Raw genomic sequence first — 18,794 nt, 5'->3', positions numbered from 1 at the left:
TTACATTAGGCAGTAAAGAACAACTTAAAATTGAATGTATATTTAAACAATTATGAAGCTTGTGTTATATAAAATGCCAGCCTTCAATGAATGCAAATATCATGAAGGCTTCAAACAAACACCAGTTGCAGACAAAGGTTTTCATTAATCTTAAAGTGACAGATAAAGAAAAGCCTACTAAATTTTCTGCAGCAGGCTAGATAATTAATCCCAAGGGATTAATTGTACCTCTCTCATCATTTCTTCTGAAGTTACAAGGAAAACTTTTTCAGTATTAATGATAGAATGGGGTTTTAATACAACTATCCTAAAAATTAATAATATTCTTGAATTAACATAAAGTGAAAAAAGTAAATCAAAAAATCTTCTTTAATCTATTTCTTGTTATTAGAATTCAATGAAATCATAACTATTAAACAAAAATGAATTATAAAAATTTATATTTAAATCCACATTTCAGAGTGTTCATAGCATTCCAAATTGACTTAACTTCAAAACAAACTTCATTTGCAGACAGAGGTGGTAATTCATCTCAATTTGACAGATAAAGATAATGCTCTAGATTTTCTTCAGGAGGAAAGCTAATTAATCCCAAGGGACTCATAGCAGCATTCAGTTTACAATGGGAACATCTTCAGCAGTTATCTCTCTTTGCCAATGCTTTCCTATATAAAGTTAAGGAATCTACCCCACCACCCCAACTCCAAACCAGGGGACATAGAGAACCAAACTTAGCTTTAAAATATGTATTTCTGCCTACTGAACTAACATACCAAATTTGTACTTGATTGGGCAACCATAAAAAAAGTTGCCCATTCATTCTTATGCATAGTTAAGGAATCTACCCCACTACCCCAGCTCCAAACCAGAAGACATAGAGAACCAAACTTAGCATCAAAATATGTATTTCTGCCTACTGAACTACCATACCAAATTTGAACTTGATTGGGCAACAATAAAAAAAGTTATTAGAAAAAAACAGAAAATTTGTGGACGGAAGAGTGACAGACGGACGGACAGAGTGATTACTATAGGGCACCCGCAAATCCTTGCGGGGCCCTAATAAAGTCATAAATTACACTTTACAGTCAAAAACTTAGAGGCAATTTAAAAATCCCTTGCATTTAATCAAAAACACTAGAAGTTTTCATTATTATAGGAAAAGTGTGGAATACACAATACCTGGATCAGACAAGGATTACTGTACATTTAAAAAATAATTAATGGTAATATGTGAATTTTTGCATTTCAAATTTGTTGTACTAGAATAATACAGTTTAAAAGACAAAATGTGATTTAATGAATTCAGCTGCACATCTTTATATTACACTAAATGTACCCTATGTAACCTAAAACAGGCCCACAGAAAACACAATGTAGCAATGTCCCATCGATGTAACATTGAACTCAAACACTGGGTGACCCCTGAAAGACTTGGTCCATTATAATACATTAAGTTTATAAAACATTAAGTAAACATGAAATCGGCCTATAGAAAACACAATGTAGCAATGTCCTATCAATGTAACAATGTAACTCAAACACTGGGTGACCCCTGAAAGACTTGGTCCGTTATAATACATTAAGTTTATAAAACATTAAGTAAAAATATTGTCATACATTCAATTATTGAACATATAATGCATTTAAATACAATGAATATTACAGAAGTATTCATAATCTGTGATTTTTTTATAATGATGTTCAAGTACATAGTGTGTATATTGTCTGCGCTATATAATCAATTACATGTAAAATAAACAATTTTCTCACTTTGTACTATCTACCCACTTGAATGCAAGCATAGCATAATATACTGTTCAAGTGAATTTAAGAATGGAAAAATATTTTATTTTTAAATGTATTTCTGTAAACTTAATGACCATCAATGAGTTTTTGATGTACATTTAAAGTTTAGCTTAATAACAAATGAATGTTCACATATTTCTTTTGTTTGACCTTTAAAAATTAAATGGCATTCTAAAATTATTTTTTTCCAGATGATGATCCTATAATAAAATTCTTCCATGATTAAAACAAAAAAAATATTTAATTTATGCACTTTTTTAAAAAAAATTAGAAAGGTTTGGCCCCTTTCACTGAACAATCAAATTTTAAATTCATGGCACTAACTTAATGCAAAGATGTTAAAAAGGTGTTCTACAAACATCAATTTAAAGATGAAAACTAATAGAAAAATAAACCTCTGGTCATCAGCTACAAAAATAAACCAGTCAGCAACTTGTACCAGACAAGCAACACTGAATAAAGAAACACCCATCTGATTGTCTTTTATAGATATAATATTTTAAGCATTCAGTCATAATTCTTTGTGAAGAAACAGAGGTATATTGTATTGAAACGTCTTATAATACTAGCATCTATAAACAGACAAACATTTACATATCTGGCCCAACCAAATTAGATATGTTGTTTTGAAAATCAAACGCCGACACAAATAATGGAGTAGCAAGACTAGACAAGTCAAACAAGTAATATTTTATCACAATGCTACAAAACGAAACCTTGTATACATAAAACTTCAAAGCATCATTAAATATTCCCAAAAATATACAAACAGAATAAAGTATGCATAGCATATATATAACTAGTGACCTTGACCTGAAGGTCACTTCTATACAGAATGTTCAGTTGAGTTGATGACTGATGACAAAGCATTGGTCAGATTCTGATTGGATGAGACAATGTCAAGTGGTTCACTACCTGCACTGTGTAGTCTCTGTAAGGCATCAATGGTTCCTATCACTGCACTAAAAGAAAAAGGTTACAGGTGATAAATTTATATAATAAACTTTCTTAAAATTAAACATTTTAAGCCACCTAGCTGAATTTTCAAAGCACAATGGCTGGAATGCAAAATATGCTAAATAAACTGATGACAAACAATACAACTGTTGTGACATCACTTCAAAATATTCTGTTTCCAATTGGAAACAGTGGATCTGGACAATTCAATTCAATTTATTCACTCAAAACCATGTAAATGGTACATGAGGTACAAAATACATATAAAACATATATACATATAATACAGTGGGTCTAGCAGAAGGTGATAATTAAGGAGAACAGACAATACTATTAATTTTAGAAATAAATGTACATAATTTTTTCAAAGAATCAACATAAAACAGAAGCATTTCTATGTCTATGATAAAAGAAGGTTGAAGTTCACTTTTAACAATGAAGAAAGAATCCACTTGCAATCTGCAAGATGCAAAAACGAAAGTGAAAATAGAAAATTTTCCTTCCAAAACATTAAGATCAACAAGAAGCCATTAAAAGAAGGTCAGGGTCATCGCTGCTGGTTAATTCTGTTATTGCAATCATCTGAACTGAATTACTTCTTCATGTATGAGAAATTAAAAGATAAAAAGTATAACAAGACAAACTGAGGAAAACAAAACTGTTGATTCAGACAGACTTTATCAGCTCATACACCGATTACAGTTCATCAATCAAAAAATGTTTAAAAAAAAAAAAAAAGGGTAGTTTAAAAAAAAAAATCCAAAAGCATGTGTGTTTTTTTAGATTACCTATATATTTCTATGTACAAATTCTCCGCTATAAGTAATGCAATGTCTCATATCAAATAAATGTTTTTGAGATTCGTAACATTCATCTTTCCTGGCACAGTGGTATTTTTAAAATATACCACTAAATTTTCAATAATTCCCACATGTATATATACATGTATGTTTTAGACCCAAGGATACTTTGTGGCAAGTTTGTCTTTCATTTTAATACACATACATATTACTTGCAGCATGTGTGTTGTTTACTTCTGCTATAAGCAAGTCTCATATCAAATAAATGTTTTTGAGATCTTCATCTTATATATACAAATGTCTTTCATTTTAACACATACATATTACCACACAAGGCAGTAATATCTTCCACACAAGTAATATCTTGAAAAAAATCTGACTGTTTTGAACACTAGTATGTTATAGAATTTGCTTATCAATACATACCCTACAACTCCTAAGAACACCAATGTCCAGTCTACGATCACTTGGTAAATACTGAGATTTCTGAAATAAGACATACAAATAATGTAAAAAGAAATATATTTTCAATGTGTACTGACAAGTATTATCAAATTGTACACTACTGTTGTTAATTTTTCACTCTCATTGTTCTACATTTTTATGTTCCAAAAAGATACATATTAAGGGCACTTATAATTCATGAATTTGATGACAAAATGTAGTGTAGATAGAAGTTCTATTGGATCCGTTACCCTTTAAATATACACATGTGAAATAGTCCCGGCAGAGTGAAGGCTAACATTGTACAGCATGTAGCACCAACTAAGGCCATCAGATTGGCAAAGTTAGGGATGATTAACACGATACAACCCGTCATAAACACTGTAAATACTCTCAGGAGGTTCTGAAAAAAGAAAGTTCTGATTTAAACAAAAATACATGTACCTTCAGAAGACATAGTCATACAGATTGGATTTGACAATATTCCCCATTAGACAAGTTTCCTGTATCATTATCACTCACCCCTTTTAATATTTTCTTGTGAGCATCAACAATCAGATAATTCTCTAGAAGCTTCATCACAGGAAACATCATTACTGAAAAAAACATACACAGCTGAACGTTGGTATCATCAACAGCAATTACTTAATTATGATGTATCTTCAACACCAACATCTCACATGTCAAAGTGATTTTAACTCCAAATGTCCTATTCAATATTTGATGAATCATATTAGGATTCTTTATTCAGTCTTGAAAAAAAAAAACACTTTAATTTGTAGCAAATATCCGGTACTTGGTTTATAAGAACATTTAAGTTCTGACAGGTCAGCTTACCTGGGTAGGTAAAAAATAAGGCAAGACAAAGGAAGGACTTGACAATCATAGCAAAATCCATCCCTGATTCACCTGGAAAAAAAATAGATTGGCAAGGGCAGATAAGTATTAATTACATATGCAACATTAAAAACAATTAACCTTACAATATGTTTGTTGTATGAAAACCCAAGGAATTATAGATGTGACATAAAAAGTAATAACAATTGTACTAACTGTATCAACTTAACTAACACCAGGAGAAGAATTGTAAGTTGTAAGAACTTTTTTCTGATCCTTTGTGTTAAACAATAAAATATGTTCAAATCAAAAAAATAGCTTACCTTTTGGCAAATTTAATGTAATTATGGCATTAGTTTCTGGTCCAAATGACTAAAAAAGAAAAAAAATTCAAAATAATTTGCTATTTTGTAGCAATTAGAAATATTCTGCCCATTTGATGCTGCTTAGCTCTTAAACTTACCAAATATCCAGCTGATCCAAATGAGATATATAAACTTGTGACTATAACCATGGTACCAATAAAATATCTGTAAACCAAAATAAAAAAGATACACATTGAAAAAAAACATACATTCTTCTAAAAATTGCCATAATTATGACATTTCTATTGAAAATTGGTTTCTATCAATCCATTGCTTTGAAATATTTTACAAAATAACTGGACAATAATAAATAAAATTGTGCAGTGTAATCTTTGACTTTTCCAACTAAACAGATAATGACTCAAACAAAAGAAAAGATAGTTTTATGTGAGGAATGTGTTTTTATTTTCATATGTATCTCATATAAACCTAAGTGATAAATAAAAACAACAATACATGTATATTGCACTATAAACTGGCATTGTCTAAAATTGACCCTAAAACTCTGTTCCATTTTCCATACTGACCTTCTGAACTTGTATCTGATGTCAGCTGCTAGTGATCCTTCTAGAGACAAAATCATACCAGCACCCTGGTCAAAGTAAAAGGAAAAACTCTATAGTAAGCTCAAGTTTAACTTTGGGTACAATAGAACAGTTGAACAATGATAAACATTTCCTTAAATCTGTGTGTATTTTAATGAGCAATGTGTGTGCTTAAATTTTTCCCATCTTCTAAGATTACTATGCCAAGTCTGTAATAAATGTTACAAATACCTCATAACAGTATATGGAAATGGCTAGGAAAAATGGTAGTCCCTTTATGGACATATTCTTTGGATGAATTCTGAAAATATTGAATAAAATCTTCTTTAAAACATGTACAGTACTGTATATCACAAACCAATAATTCATGTTGATAGATAAGGTTTCATGAAGTCATTTCCACATGAACAAAGTTCTTTCAATTTCAAATATTAAATATTTCTTGTTCGATTAGAATTTTACATAAATTTCTGACTACAAATGTAACACAGATATCTGCTGTATGACAAAGTGTCAAGTATTCAAGTATGCATGTGCAGTTATATAAAGTGATGATAGAGTTGATTGTATTGATTATGTGCATTAACTGAAAGAATTTTTAGCCACATTAAATATGGTACATATACTTTGTAAAATCCATCTCTTTTAATTTTTTGCTTTAAAGTCCTATCCCCATTGGTCTAGCCTACAAATAAAGGAGTCTTGTTTTGTACTAGTATGGTTGTTTATTTTTCTACATTTTAATCACATTCTGACCATCAGTATTGCATAATATGAACGAATTTTGTTTCAGATTTAGCACAAATTCAGAGGAAAATGAAGTAGTGCCAGTTGATAATAAACAACTATACTGTATATTAGGCCATTCCAAGTTTTTCCTCTGTTTAGCGTTCACCCATCTTTCTAAAACCTACCTACCTATTTGCAAAAAACACACACACCAAAACATAAAACACAGGCTTAAAATGCATTAAATTTCTTTATGATTTGATCTTTAAACTGCATTAATAGAAGAAATATCTATCCTTAAGCAAAAACAAGGGATAAAATGCATAAAATACACCCAAAATAACTTACTGTACAGAATTATTTGGAAAAATTGACAAAATTCAAAAACTTCGACTAAATCAATCAACTTCAGGACTCCTGATGTTGTGTGTTTTTTTCTTACATGGGGTGTCAAAAACCAAGGTGCACGCGGACGCTAAACATAGAAAAAACTTGGAATGACCTTACTGGGTAAATGTGAGGGAGCCAAAGCCAGGGTTAGAGCAAACAAAAATTTTCTCTGATACCTGCTAGTGCTAATTAGTAATATAACAAATTCTTGTGTTAATTAAAGCTAGCATCAGAATTAATCTTATAAAATGAAAAAGAATAAATATGTCATTTAATAATTTTGAAAAGAAAAGTCAGAACAATTGTGTAAAATAGGTCTATTAGGTCTATCCAATAGTGCAGAAACAGAAAATGTTAATTCATTATAATACTGCTCAAAAAGGAAACCAGGACACCCTTGCATATAACTACAGTTGTTACGAAACCTTGAGATTTTTTTTCTAAGTAACTACCTTCTGAAAAACAACAGAGTATATGTGTTAAAAGCATGTGATCTGATATTGGTCTTATTAATAACAAGTAGATGAAGCACGGTTCCCCTGAAACTGGACAGTTTCAGTCATTCTGTGATTTGTTTTTGATTCCTAAGAAGCATGTTCAATAGATATCATGATCTGAACAAAATATGAGACACACAAAGCGATCAAAATATGAACAAAAGATGAGTTTTGGACAAACCAGCAAACAGACGAAACAAAAAAATGTTTAAGAGTTAGAACATAAAGCAGTTACATGTATGTGAACAATGCTTTGAAACAATGTGATATCAATTTTATACGATTTAATTTGGAAAAAGAAGAAACTTGTAAACCACTCAGTAATGCATTTCAAAATAATTGGGAGTTCATACTTACTCAATGTGATGAAAATGTTCAAAATCGAACCAAAACACCACTCCAAAGGCCAGGAGATTTGAACACTGAGCCAGTAAACTGAAAAAAAAGGCCAAGAGACCGTGTATGTGTATCTTAAATCTAAAAACAAGATGTGTTTGTGAAACACTATGCGCCCTATGGCAACAAAGTTCAAAAAACTATTTTTAGCAGATAAGTCACAGTGAAGGTCACTGACCTTGGTGTCATTTGAAAGAACTTAATTAGTGAAATAAGCATACCAACTATGAAGTCTCTATCTTTCCTGGTTCAAAAGTTATGGTGCAAGTTCTAAAAAGCTATTTTTAGCACAAAGGTCATAGTCAAGGTCACAAGGTCATAGACCTTGATGTCATTTGAACGAGCTTTATTAGAGAAGTATGTATACCAAATATAAAGTTTCTTCATCTAATGGTTCAAAAGTTATGGCGAAAGTTCGAAAAAGCTATTTTTAGCATATAGGTCACAGTCAAGGTCACAAGGTCATTGACCTTGATGTCATTTGAAAGAGTTTCATTGGTGCAGTATGCATACCAAATATGAAGTCTCTACCTCTCATGGTTCAAAAGTTATGGCAAAGGTTAAAGTTGACAACAGACAGACAGACAAACAGATAAACAGACAAACAGACAGGACAAAAACAATATATGTCTTGGATCTATCGACTGGGCACATAAATATCAGAGAAATTAACCAAACATTACATGTACAAGGCAGCCCAGGAATTATTAAACCATGACTTCTGTCTTCTGTTACATGGCTATCTAAATTCAAACTGACCAGTTTTTTCCCAGTTTCAGTCATTCTGACATCCATTACTTTAGAAATGAAGAGCTTAAATACTTAAATTTATGGCAATATGTTATACATGTACTGTACCTTTGCCATACAAGACAAAGCATTCAATCATTACTTTATTAATCAGAAAAACTTATGATTATAAAAATCAGTGAATACTTAATACCCTGTTTGACAATACCTTGTAAATGCCAGACTTTTAAGTTGTCGTAGTAAAGTAAGTAAACACAGTGGAGGTAGGAGTAAAATCAACCAGTGAATTCTGAAATGTGATAATAATTCAAAAGTTTAAACAAGAGGTCCATGGGTCACATTGCTCACCTGAGCACATGGGCTAGTTAAAAAAACAAATCAGCTCAGTATTGAAAAGTTTACTTGTTGGGGGAAGGGGGGATCTGAATTTTTTATTACTTGATAATGTCACTATATCAATAAAGCATACATGTATAATTTTGCCATACTTGAGAAGAAGAGTTTTAAAGATTTTCCCTGTATATTTCTGTTTAAAGATTTGATTGCCCATCATGGCCCCACCTTACCCCAAGGGGTCATGATATGAACAAACTTGAATTAACTCCAACTAAGGATGTTCCCATATTAAAATCACCAATCATAGCTTTGCTGATCTTGAGAAGAAGATTTTAAAGATTTTTTCCAATATATTCCTATGTTAAACTTTGATCAGCCATTGTGGCCCAGCCCTACCCCCGGGGGTCATGATTTGAACAAACTTGAAATTTCACTACCTGAGGATGCTTCCATGTGAGTTTCATCTTTCCTGGTCCAATGGTTCTGGAGAAGAAGATTTTTAAAAGATGCCATTAATTTTTCATAATTCATAATTATCTACCCTTGGAAGAGGGCTTGGCCATTCATTTGAACAAACTTATATCCCCTTCACCAAAGGGTACTTTGTGGCAAGTTTGGTTGAAATTGGCCCTGTGGTTCTTGAGAAGAAGATGAAAATGTGAAAAGTTTACGACGACAACGACAGACAACAGACAAATTTTGATCAGAAAAGCTCACTTGAGCCTTCGGCTCAGGTGAGCTAATAATATGTCAGGAAAGAAAACACAGCTTCATCAAAATTTTGAGAAAAAAAAATCTGATATATATACTTACAGTTTTAGCTTAGGGATGTAACTGGATAGGTTTTCTGATATAAAAATTAGGTAAGCACAGCAAAACCCTGAATAAAATAGAAATAGAAACTGTGATCAAAACCCTGAATAAAAGTATAAATAGAAACTGCAATCAAAACTGAGAATGAAAGTAAAAATAGAAACTATGATCAAAACCCTACATGAAACTAAAAATTAAAACTGTGGTACTTTATTTCTACAAAAATCTACTGGTTCATCAATAGGCCTGGTTAAAAAAATCAAGCGCAAGGCATTTATGCAAATTATCATGCAAGCCAATCGATTGATCATATCATGAAACCAAAAAATTAAACACTTATTCCTTAAATAAATCTTAGAAAAGGTTTTTTTCGACAAAATGTCAATTCTTGGATTCATGTTACAACTCATAGATTAACAAAGCTTCACTGTTTCAGTTTGCAGATTTGTAACCTTACTTACCAGCCTGAGAAATTAAGATGGCTAAGTCAACAAAAACTCGTCCAATGTGTCCCAGAGCATGGTGACCTGAAAGTCAAAAGATTTCACTGTCAGAATAAATATTTTATTCCAATCACAGGATTGGACAGGGGGTTCATATGAATATACAGCTTCTTCTTTACATATCACAGGGGGTTCATGTGAATGTAACAGCTCCTTCTTTACATATCACAGGGGGTTCATGTGAATGTAACAGCCCCTTCTTTACATATCACAGGGGGTTCATATGAATGTAACAGCCCCTTCTTTACATATCACAGGGGGTTCATGTGAATGTAACAGCCCCTTCTTTACATATCACAGGGGGTTCATGTGAATGTAACAGCCCCTTCTTTACATATCACAGGGGGTTCATATGAATGTAACAGCCCCTTCTTTACATATCACAGGGGTTCATATGAATGTAACAGCCCCTTCTTTACATATCACAGGGGGTTCATTTGAATGTAACAGTCCATTCTTTACATATACTTAAAACCAAAAGTGGTTTTAACTAGGTGTGATTTAAAAGCCCAATGTGCTTACATGAAACTTTCAGTAAATAAATAAACAAAAATCATAAACTTAAAAAAATAAACATCTAAACAGAGTCCCAGAAATTATGCTTTGACCCTTGGCTTTTAAGAAATATAGTATAAAGTAGATGAAAATATTTTTTTACACAGTAACAATTCTAATTCCATCTGCCAAGAATATTTTTTAACTTAGCTTAAATATTTGCATGCATGCCATTTTGGAACTGTTAATATAAATTCTTTTATATCACGCGAGATAAATTGTAAAATTCAAAGATTTACTTTACTCATGAATTTTTCTCTCGACATACACTATTTTTTTTTGTATATTTATGCAAAATGTTTCCTCAGTTGCAAAAATTTATAGTTGCAGATTTCTTACGGACAAGACCAAATAAAAGTTGTTGAAAATATCAGTTGATTTACAGTAAACATGAAGAATAAAGAAATACAGGTATCAGAACTATAGCATGAAAAATATAAATACATGTATATACACTTCAACAATGTTGTTACTTACCTATATCTCCATAGGAAAAGTCCACAGAGAGGCGAGAATTCTGACAAAAAAAATACCAGGTAATCAATTAAAATCCCATAATTACATCTACATGACCTAGTTCAGCTAGAATTTAAGCAGTCGTATTTTACAAATCAAGAAATTGAAATTAATTTTTACTCATTGAATAGTATTATAAAACCATATTTTCGTGATTTTCATTGTCAGTGCTATCCTTTAGCAAACCTAATAGTACAGTATCTATCTTGCACTGAAGACTCAGTGAAACTGTACTCTTCCAAATGCTAAAATAATGTAATAACCTCTAAACAACAATAATTGAATATTTTGAATCAATTTTCACATCTATCAAAACTTCTTCTGTATAAATACATGAACATGTAAATGTATTAGATTATGATAAACTTATATGCCTTGTGCCCCTTGTCAGCCTCTGGCTCATCCTCTGCTAATAGGGTCATGACCTCTTCTCTGTCCTTGACTTTGATTTGAAGGCCATCTTCTACAGCTTCTGTATCATTAGTAAATGTTGTGGGCTGGATTCTGTTTTCCTTGATCAGCTGATATTTACAGTCCACTATGAGAAGCATGGCTTTCACACTGAAGAAAATTATTCATCACTGTAAAAATCATTTCACTTAAGAGTGAAATTGTTAAATTTAATGTAATTGATAAACAAATCTTAACCAATTTGGCTATGAGAAATTACACTCCTTCTGTAATTTTCAGATGCCTTAATCCCATGATTTGACAATCACAAATATCCTTTGAATGTTTGCCTGGATCATCATTACATGGATTGCTTTTAGATAAATTGGAGTGCAATATAAAACTGAGCTACCAGGGTCCAGATATTCATTCATGCAATTTGTATATACTCATTATCAGTGGTATTACCTGATAATTCCCACCAGTGTCATGACCACCACTCCTTCTAATATTCCTGCCTACAAAAAGGAACATTAAGAAATGTTATTATGAATTGACACTCCAATACTCTTATATCATACATCTGCATGCCTGCAATTATAGAAATGTGATAGTGTAAGTTGACACACTCATTTACTAATATTCCTACCTGTAATAGAAATGTCATTATTAGTTGACATAATACTTATAACTAATATTCCTGCCCACTACAGAAATGCCTTTAAAAGTGGCTACACTCCTTAATAAAAATTCTGACAACTATAAGAGGAAAGGACACAGTGTACGACTTGCTTGGGGATTGAACCCATGATCCCTGTATTTATTGTCAGGTGCTCTACCCACTGATCTAGATGAGTTCAATTCCTTTTTCAGTATTATTTTTTTCTCCTTTCCTGTAACAAATTTGGTGCCAGTGAGCAGTTGACATAGGGTCTGGGTAGCTTAGTTCATAGAGCACCTTTTTGATTCAGGAATCCTGGGTTCAATTCCCAGTCCAGCTGTGCATTTTCTTAGAGTAAAAAACAAATAGGTTGGGACCAACCACCTTAAAGGGATTGAATACAGTGGACCCTCATTTATCTGGACGCTTTGGTTCCCAGTCCATTTGTCCGGATATGTGAAGCATCCGGATATCTGAATCACCAATTAAACAAGACAACACAGCATTTAAAAATTTCGTTCCGATGAAAAATCGTCCGGATACTGAAGCATCCGGATATCTGGCGTCCGGATATCTGAAGGTTCACTGTAGTCCATTAGTGGTGTTGTATTTCATTTCACGGTTGTGTCACAATGGTTTTTGTATAAGGTTTTGTGGATTTACATATGTGGCGGTCAGCCGGGTTTGATCGCCGGTGGCCAGATAGTTCAGTTGGTAGAGCACCTGACCAGAGTTTCAGGGGGCTCGGGTTCGAATCCCGGTCTGGTCCACTGCATTTTCTTCTATCCTGTTGCATTTGGTGCTGTGACCAGAATCTGGAACTGACAGGTGAGAGGCCTGCCAGGGATGAGCCTGGGTTGGGGTCTTTGGGGGCCAAAGACCTTTAAGGAGGGAGGAATGTGGTGGTCAGCCGGGTTCGATCGCCAGTGGCCAGATAGCTCAGTCGGTAGAGCACCTGACCAGAGTTTCGGGGGGCCCGGGTTCGAATCCTGGTCTGGTCTGCTGCATTTTCTTCTCTCTAGTTAATTAATCATATATAATTCCAATCTTCATTTTATCTATTGATTTCCTGTGTTTTGATTGGACGAGAACACGTTCCAGAAAATTTTTACACATTCTTTCTCAGAACTACTTTCTTGATGACACTACTAGGCTATCATAAACAATGAAAGCAGTTGTTTCTGAAATAATGAATACAAGAAACTTTAAATTTAATTAGGGCTTAAACAAAATTGGTAACATACTAGACTGCCTAACTGATGGACGCCGTGAAAATGTTTATGTCACTGTCCGATCATGAGTGTGAATTTTAAAAATCGCTGTCTCAACGTTCATACGTAGAAAATAAGCTCAGTCTGTATCGTTTTGACATGGAAAAGAAACCACAGGAGTCAAGAAACGTACCTCAAACTCTTGCCCTATTAGCATCAAATTCATATTTACTTTCTATATTGTTCCTCAATATTTGAATAAACAAGTGCAAATTGAAGGCGTCGTCGGTCTCCAACTTTCGCTATGAGAGTTGCTGTTTATGTCAACATGCCCATGGTCAAAGACGAACTATTCTGAAGTAAACTCGTAATTACGATATTTGTTGACTTAAACAACATTCGATTAGTTGTTATAAGTTTATTTATCGATTGTTTTGACAATTTAATTTGAACTCTATCGAAATTCATCTCAATTACGTTCCTTTACGGTAAAATGTATTCATACGCCGTGCAGAAATAACGGATTGTATGGAGGCCTCAAAGAGAAATAATTTAAATATTTTTAAAAATTCGATATTGGAATTATATTAAACGTTCTTTTTGAAAAATTTATGGAAAATGACATTTTACTCACAAACTTAACATAAAAGTGCTTCGCACTTTTATTTAGGTAAAAATTGGACACATCTAAATTTTTCAAAAAGAACGTTTAATCCTATAATACAAAATGGTGTAAAACATGAAAAAGTTATGTGTACCCATGATCTGTGGTTTATTAGATATGTTTTTTTCCAACTCCTGTGTTTTATATCACCAAGGGCCAAGGATTAAAAAAACAACTCATTGGATAAAAAGTCATATCAAAGTCACACCCATCCACAAAACAAGGAAGATCCTAATTCATATTTTATCCAATTTTTGGAAAATGACCTAGATTCATGCCACAGGTAAATGGATCTTGGTTTTTAAAATATGTAAGTACTTAGTAATATGTTAAAAAGTACTTTTTTAAAAAATATCAATAAGGTACATACCCATGCAAGACCCAAGTACCTATCAGCCTATGGTGCATGCACATGAAAATTGTTATTAGGCCTAATCATATTTTAACTACTAAATGGAAACTAATATCGCCGATAGAAAATTTGCACTGGATTTCTTACAGTTTTATTTACCTCTTTAAATGCAAACGGAAGTCCTAGAACACCAGCACCAATAAACGATATAAAGATGTTAGCGAATATTTTGACGGGGTTCCTCGACCCCGCGCCCGATGACGACCCCCCGACTGTCATGTTTGGAACAGTTCCGGTCTCTCGCAGAGTCTCTACATTGTACGACTGAAATACTTCATCGTCGTTTATGATACCATTCTGCTTAGGGTATAATAATACATGCTTTGGGAATCTCCTCCTTGTAACGTGTAAAAAGTTTCTATATTTGTCAACGAAAACGCGCCACCTATATTTACCGGAAGTGCAAGGTGCGACATGGGAAGCTACTCTCCAAGTCCATTTTACAAATGACCTATACATTTTTTTTTCAAACCTGAACTTCTTGCAATTTTTTGACAACTGTCAGTACTGTCCTTATCAAAAACCATTATATATTTTTTTCTGTTATACTCTTATTGTACTAACATACCCCATATGAGCTAGGACTTTTAAGTGAAATACAAAGTTTAAAATTTATCAATAATGTACAATTTGCCTTGACTAAATCAATTCGTCAGGAAAAATTGAACAAACTAAGAACTCATTGATACCAGAGTCCAGAGACATATAAAACATATGGTTTTATATGTCTCTATTGATACCGCTCAATGGCTATTAAGATGTTTGGCAATAAATGATCTATATTGTATTTTTTTAATTCTTGGAAGAAATACAACATTTGATTGGTCAAACCCAATCTTTGGTATAAAATATTGTCCAATTGTTGTTCATACTTCTTCCAAGATTTTGAGGATAACTTTTGAGCGCAATTTTTAAGTAGCGTTTTATCCCGATTTCTTTTTATATCGATATTTTATTTTTGTTTGCAAGTTCATTAATTATTTTGTGTTATCCAACTAGTCAAAGGGTTTTTTTATCCTGTCTTAAAAATTGGGATATTTCTTCTTCACATTTAATATTGCTCTCAAATACATTTCAGTATATTAAAATTTATAAATAATATCACGTAGGGACCTATATACTAATATAAATGGTGTAGGTCCCTGATAATATCAAAGAAAGGAAAAATTCAAGAAAAGGGTAAGAAAATTAAAAGCTCAAATTAAACTTGGAAAAGGCCAAGATTAAGAGAACGAATTACGGTAAATGTTTTCTGAAAGTGAAATACTAGCAGATATTTGTACGTCTAATAGTAATTAAACCTTTTTATTAGTTCTAAGCGCAACTTAAAATGAACAGCCCGGTCTATAACTCATAGTAAGTTCACTTCCTATATCAGAACTGTATATATATAGAGAGGCCTAATATATATTCAGTCCTACATGCACTTACCTTCAATATATTCCTCTCTTTCAGCGCTTTTATTTATGAGTGATTGGTAAATTTTATTTTCATTTCAATATATATATATATATATATATATATATATATATATATATATATATATATATATATATATATATATATATATATATATATATATATATATATATACAGTAAAATTTGTCTAATCCGGACTCTGAATACATTCCGTCTATAAGTTTTAGTCCCATGCACTTCTTTAACAAATGCTTTAGAAAAAATTCTGTGTAGTCCGGATACTGTCTATTCTGTATTCCGAACGGCCATATTGGTCCCAACTGCTAATAATTAACGGTAATCATTCCCTCTAATCCGGCCACACCTGAGTTACTTCAAAGCAATTAACACCTTTCGTGGTGGATGTGATAATCCGTGTTTACATTAGCATGATTAGTGCCATGAGACGAGCTCAGTGAAATGCGGAGGTGACACAGCCCACTTGAAAAAAAATATTATATGATTAAATTACAATTTTAAAAAATTAACTTTGTTTTAACTCCTTTTACTACATTATAACATAAACACAAAAAATATATGTACGCGATTTACGAATCAAAATATAAATCGGGATCGAAAATCCAACGCATTTCAAAATGGCGCCATAACACTGTGGGGGAAGACGTAATTTTTTACATAAAAATTAAAAGTTCGATCCAATAATTACATTTGTAGCACATCGTAAATAATTGTGTATTACTGTTTATACATTGAATGAGCTCTTTGACAAGCGAAACCCGGTTAAATAATGGCCTATATTATGCGTGCATGTAGATTTTGATTGAGGTAACATTTCACTCGACTTTCAAACTTCGTGAACAAATAAGAAAATACAGTAAGTCATGTGAGACTATTTTATAATTTCTAGACTCCAAAATATTGATTGATTTCATCATTTAATCATATTTATAATATGTATATGACGTACTTGTAAATAAACAACGACAATTTCAAAATTGATATTTTCCTCTCTGCACTCAGCGCTTTTATTTATGAGTGATTGGTAAATTATACTATATATATATATATATATATATATATATATATATATATATATATATATATATATATATATATATATATATATATATATATGATAAGTAAAATATGCAAGGTTTTACTAGTATTTGATATCAGATTCCGGAGATGTTTGGCTAGATTAATACACTAATTACAAAAAATCTTTTGAAGGAAACTCGTCATTAAAGGGAATTTACAGTAAACAGGTTCATAACCCTACCAATTTTTTTCCTTCAAAATCTAAATTAAAACCAGTGTATCCTTTGGGAATGCTGCAAATCCATTCAATTTTAGAGCTTCAGTAAATTTTGAAATTGTTTTATTCGGACGGGGGAGGGGGGTAGCTTTTCAATAAGATACAGGTATTTAAAGGGACGTAAAACGAGGATGTAAGATCTACCCCCCCCCCCTCTTTGAATCTATGGTTGTGAGAGATCGAGTGTACGAGCGTGGGGGTAGAGGAACACCACCATGGACCACCTTAAAATTGCTGGATTCCTTGAAGATGAAAAGACCGACTTTAAAGTATGAATTACCAGCTTTAAAGTTGCCAAGATTTAAATCTGAATTTACAACTCAATGAAATGCTACACAACATTTATAGATACGTGTTTGATATCTAGAGGATTAATTGCTACCCATAAAAATGTAGACAAATGATTTATAATAAAAGGGGGGGGGTAATGAGGGAGTGGAGGTAAACGCGAGGGAAGAAATGTACGTTTTAGCTCGAGGTTAGGCAGAACATTTTTGTGCTCCCGTAATCGAAAATTCGAATCACAGGCACTTGTTTCAGAAATCAATTTTTAACTCATGGTTCAAACCTTTATTTCCAAAACATATGCCTATGATTCGAGGTATATCTTTTGTCCTGTTCGGCCTTCTGTTCGTCTATCTCTTTGTCTACAAAATTAACTTAATTTAACCTTGCTCATAACTGTTGTTTGATCGGAACTAAGGCTTCATATTTCACATACATGTATGTATTCCTGGTGGCAAAGGATTTGTCATTGACATCTTGCCGTTTGTTTTTTTTTTTTTTTTTTTTTTTGCTGCCGTAATCGAAGATTCGAGGTATATTTTTTTTATCCTATCTCTATCTCTCTAACCTTAGCCATAACTTTGGGTACCAAATCTTTGACCTTTTAACCTTGACCTTAGAGTTGACCCACTTTTGAAAAACTTTAACCTTAGATTTTGACCTACTTAAAAAAGACTGAATGGTTTGTGCTTGGGCTTTCATATTTACTTGGTAGGCCTATATCCATTGACACAAGTCCTTTCTTTGGGTAGCAATACCTTTTTCATCTCATGATCTTGGAGTTAAACTTGCATTTAAAAACATAAACCTTGGCCAAAAACTGCAATACAGGGGAATCAGGTTTCACAAGAACATCTTGTTTTTTTTTTTTATTATGTAGGAATTTATTTGCCTGAAAGGAAATCCTGGCCAAATGACAAGAGATATTTAGGTTTAATAAATAGAGGAAAAGAAATTGACTAGGACTAGATGCATGTATATTGAGATACTGATATACATTTGTTCTTTTTTCCCATCAGAGAATAAATTTATTTGACAAAAGAAAATCAAGACAATGACTGTCAGTCCCACAAAAGTATCAATTGTATTCAAGGAATCAATTGCTGGAAATGATTACAGCATTCCACTCAAAATTGTTATGCATCAGATTTGTGAAATATTTTCACAGATTTCAAATGTAGAATGTACAAAATTA

The 18,794-nt window shown here is 32.4% G+C and overlaps 1 protein-coding gene across 1 annotated transcript; it reads right to left on the bottom strand.

The window, feature by feature from the left end:
• Positions 1 to 2,383: 2,383 nt before the first annotated feature.
• LOC134239364 (uncharacterized) lies at positions 2,384 to 14,966 on the bottom strand. The gene is made up of 17 exons (XM_062721543.1): positions 14,680 to 14,966; positions 12,101 to 12,150; positions 11,617 to 11,803; positions 11,204 to 11,243; positions 10,130 to 10,195; positions 9,669 to 9,735; positions 8,728 to 8,808; positions 7,731 to 7,808; positions 5,989 to 6,058; positions 5,740 to 5,804; positions 5,311 to 5,377; positions 5,171 to 5,219; positions 4,848 to 4,919; positions 4,533 to 4,606; positions 4,262 to 4,413; positions 3,993 to 4,052; positions 2,384 to 2,771 (listed from the first exon to the last, which is right to left on the bottom strand). The coding sequence occupies exons 1-17, from the start codon at positions 14,797 to 14,799 to the stop codon at positions 2,636 to 2,638; spliced, it is 1,434 nt and encodes a 477-aa protein (XP_062577527.1). The 5' UTR covers positions 14,800 to 14,966; the 3' UTR covers positions 2,384 to 2,635.
• Between the last annotated feature and the right edge of the window lie 3,828 nt (positions 14,967 to 18,794).

Source organism: Saccostrea cucullata, unplaced genomic scaffold (assembly GCF_032062105.1).
Source record: "Saccostrea cucullata isolate Sc308-1 unplaced genomic scaffold, CSIRO_AGI_Scuc_v1 ctg135, whole genome shotgun sequence".
Classification (NCBI taxonomy): Eukaryota; Metazoa; Mollusca; class Bivalvia; order Ostreida; family Ostreidae; genus Saccostrea; species Saccostrea cuccullata.
This window is presented reverse-complemented; position numbering and strand designations above follow the sequence as displayed.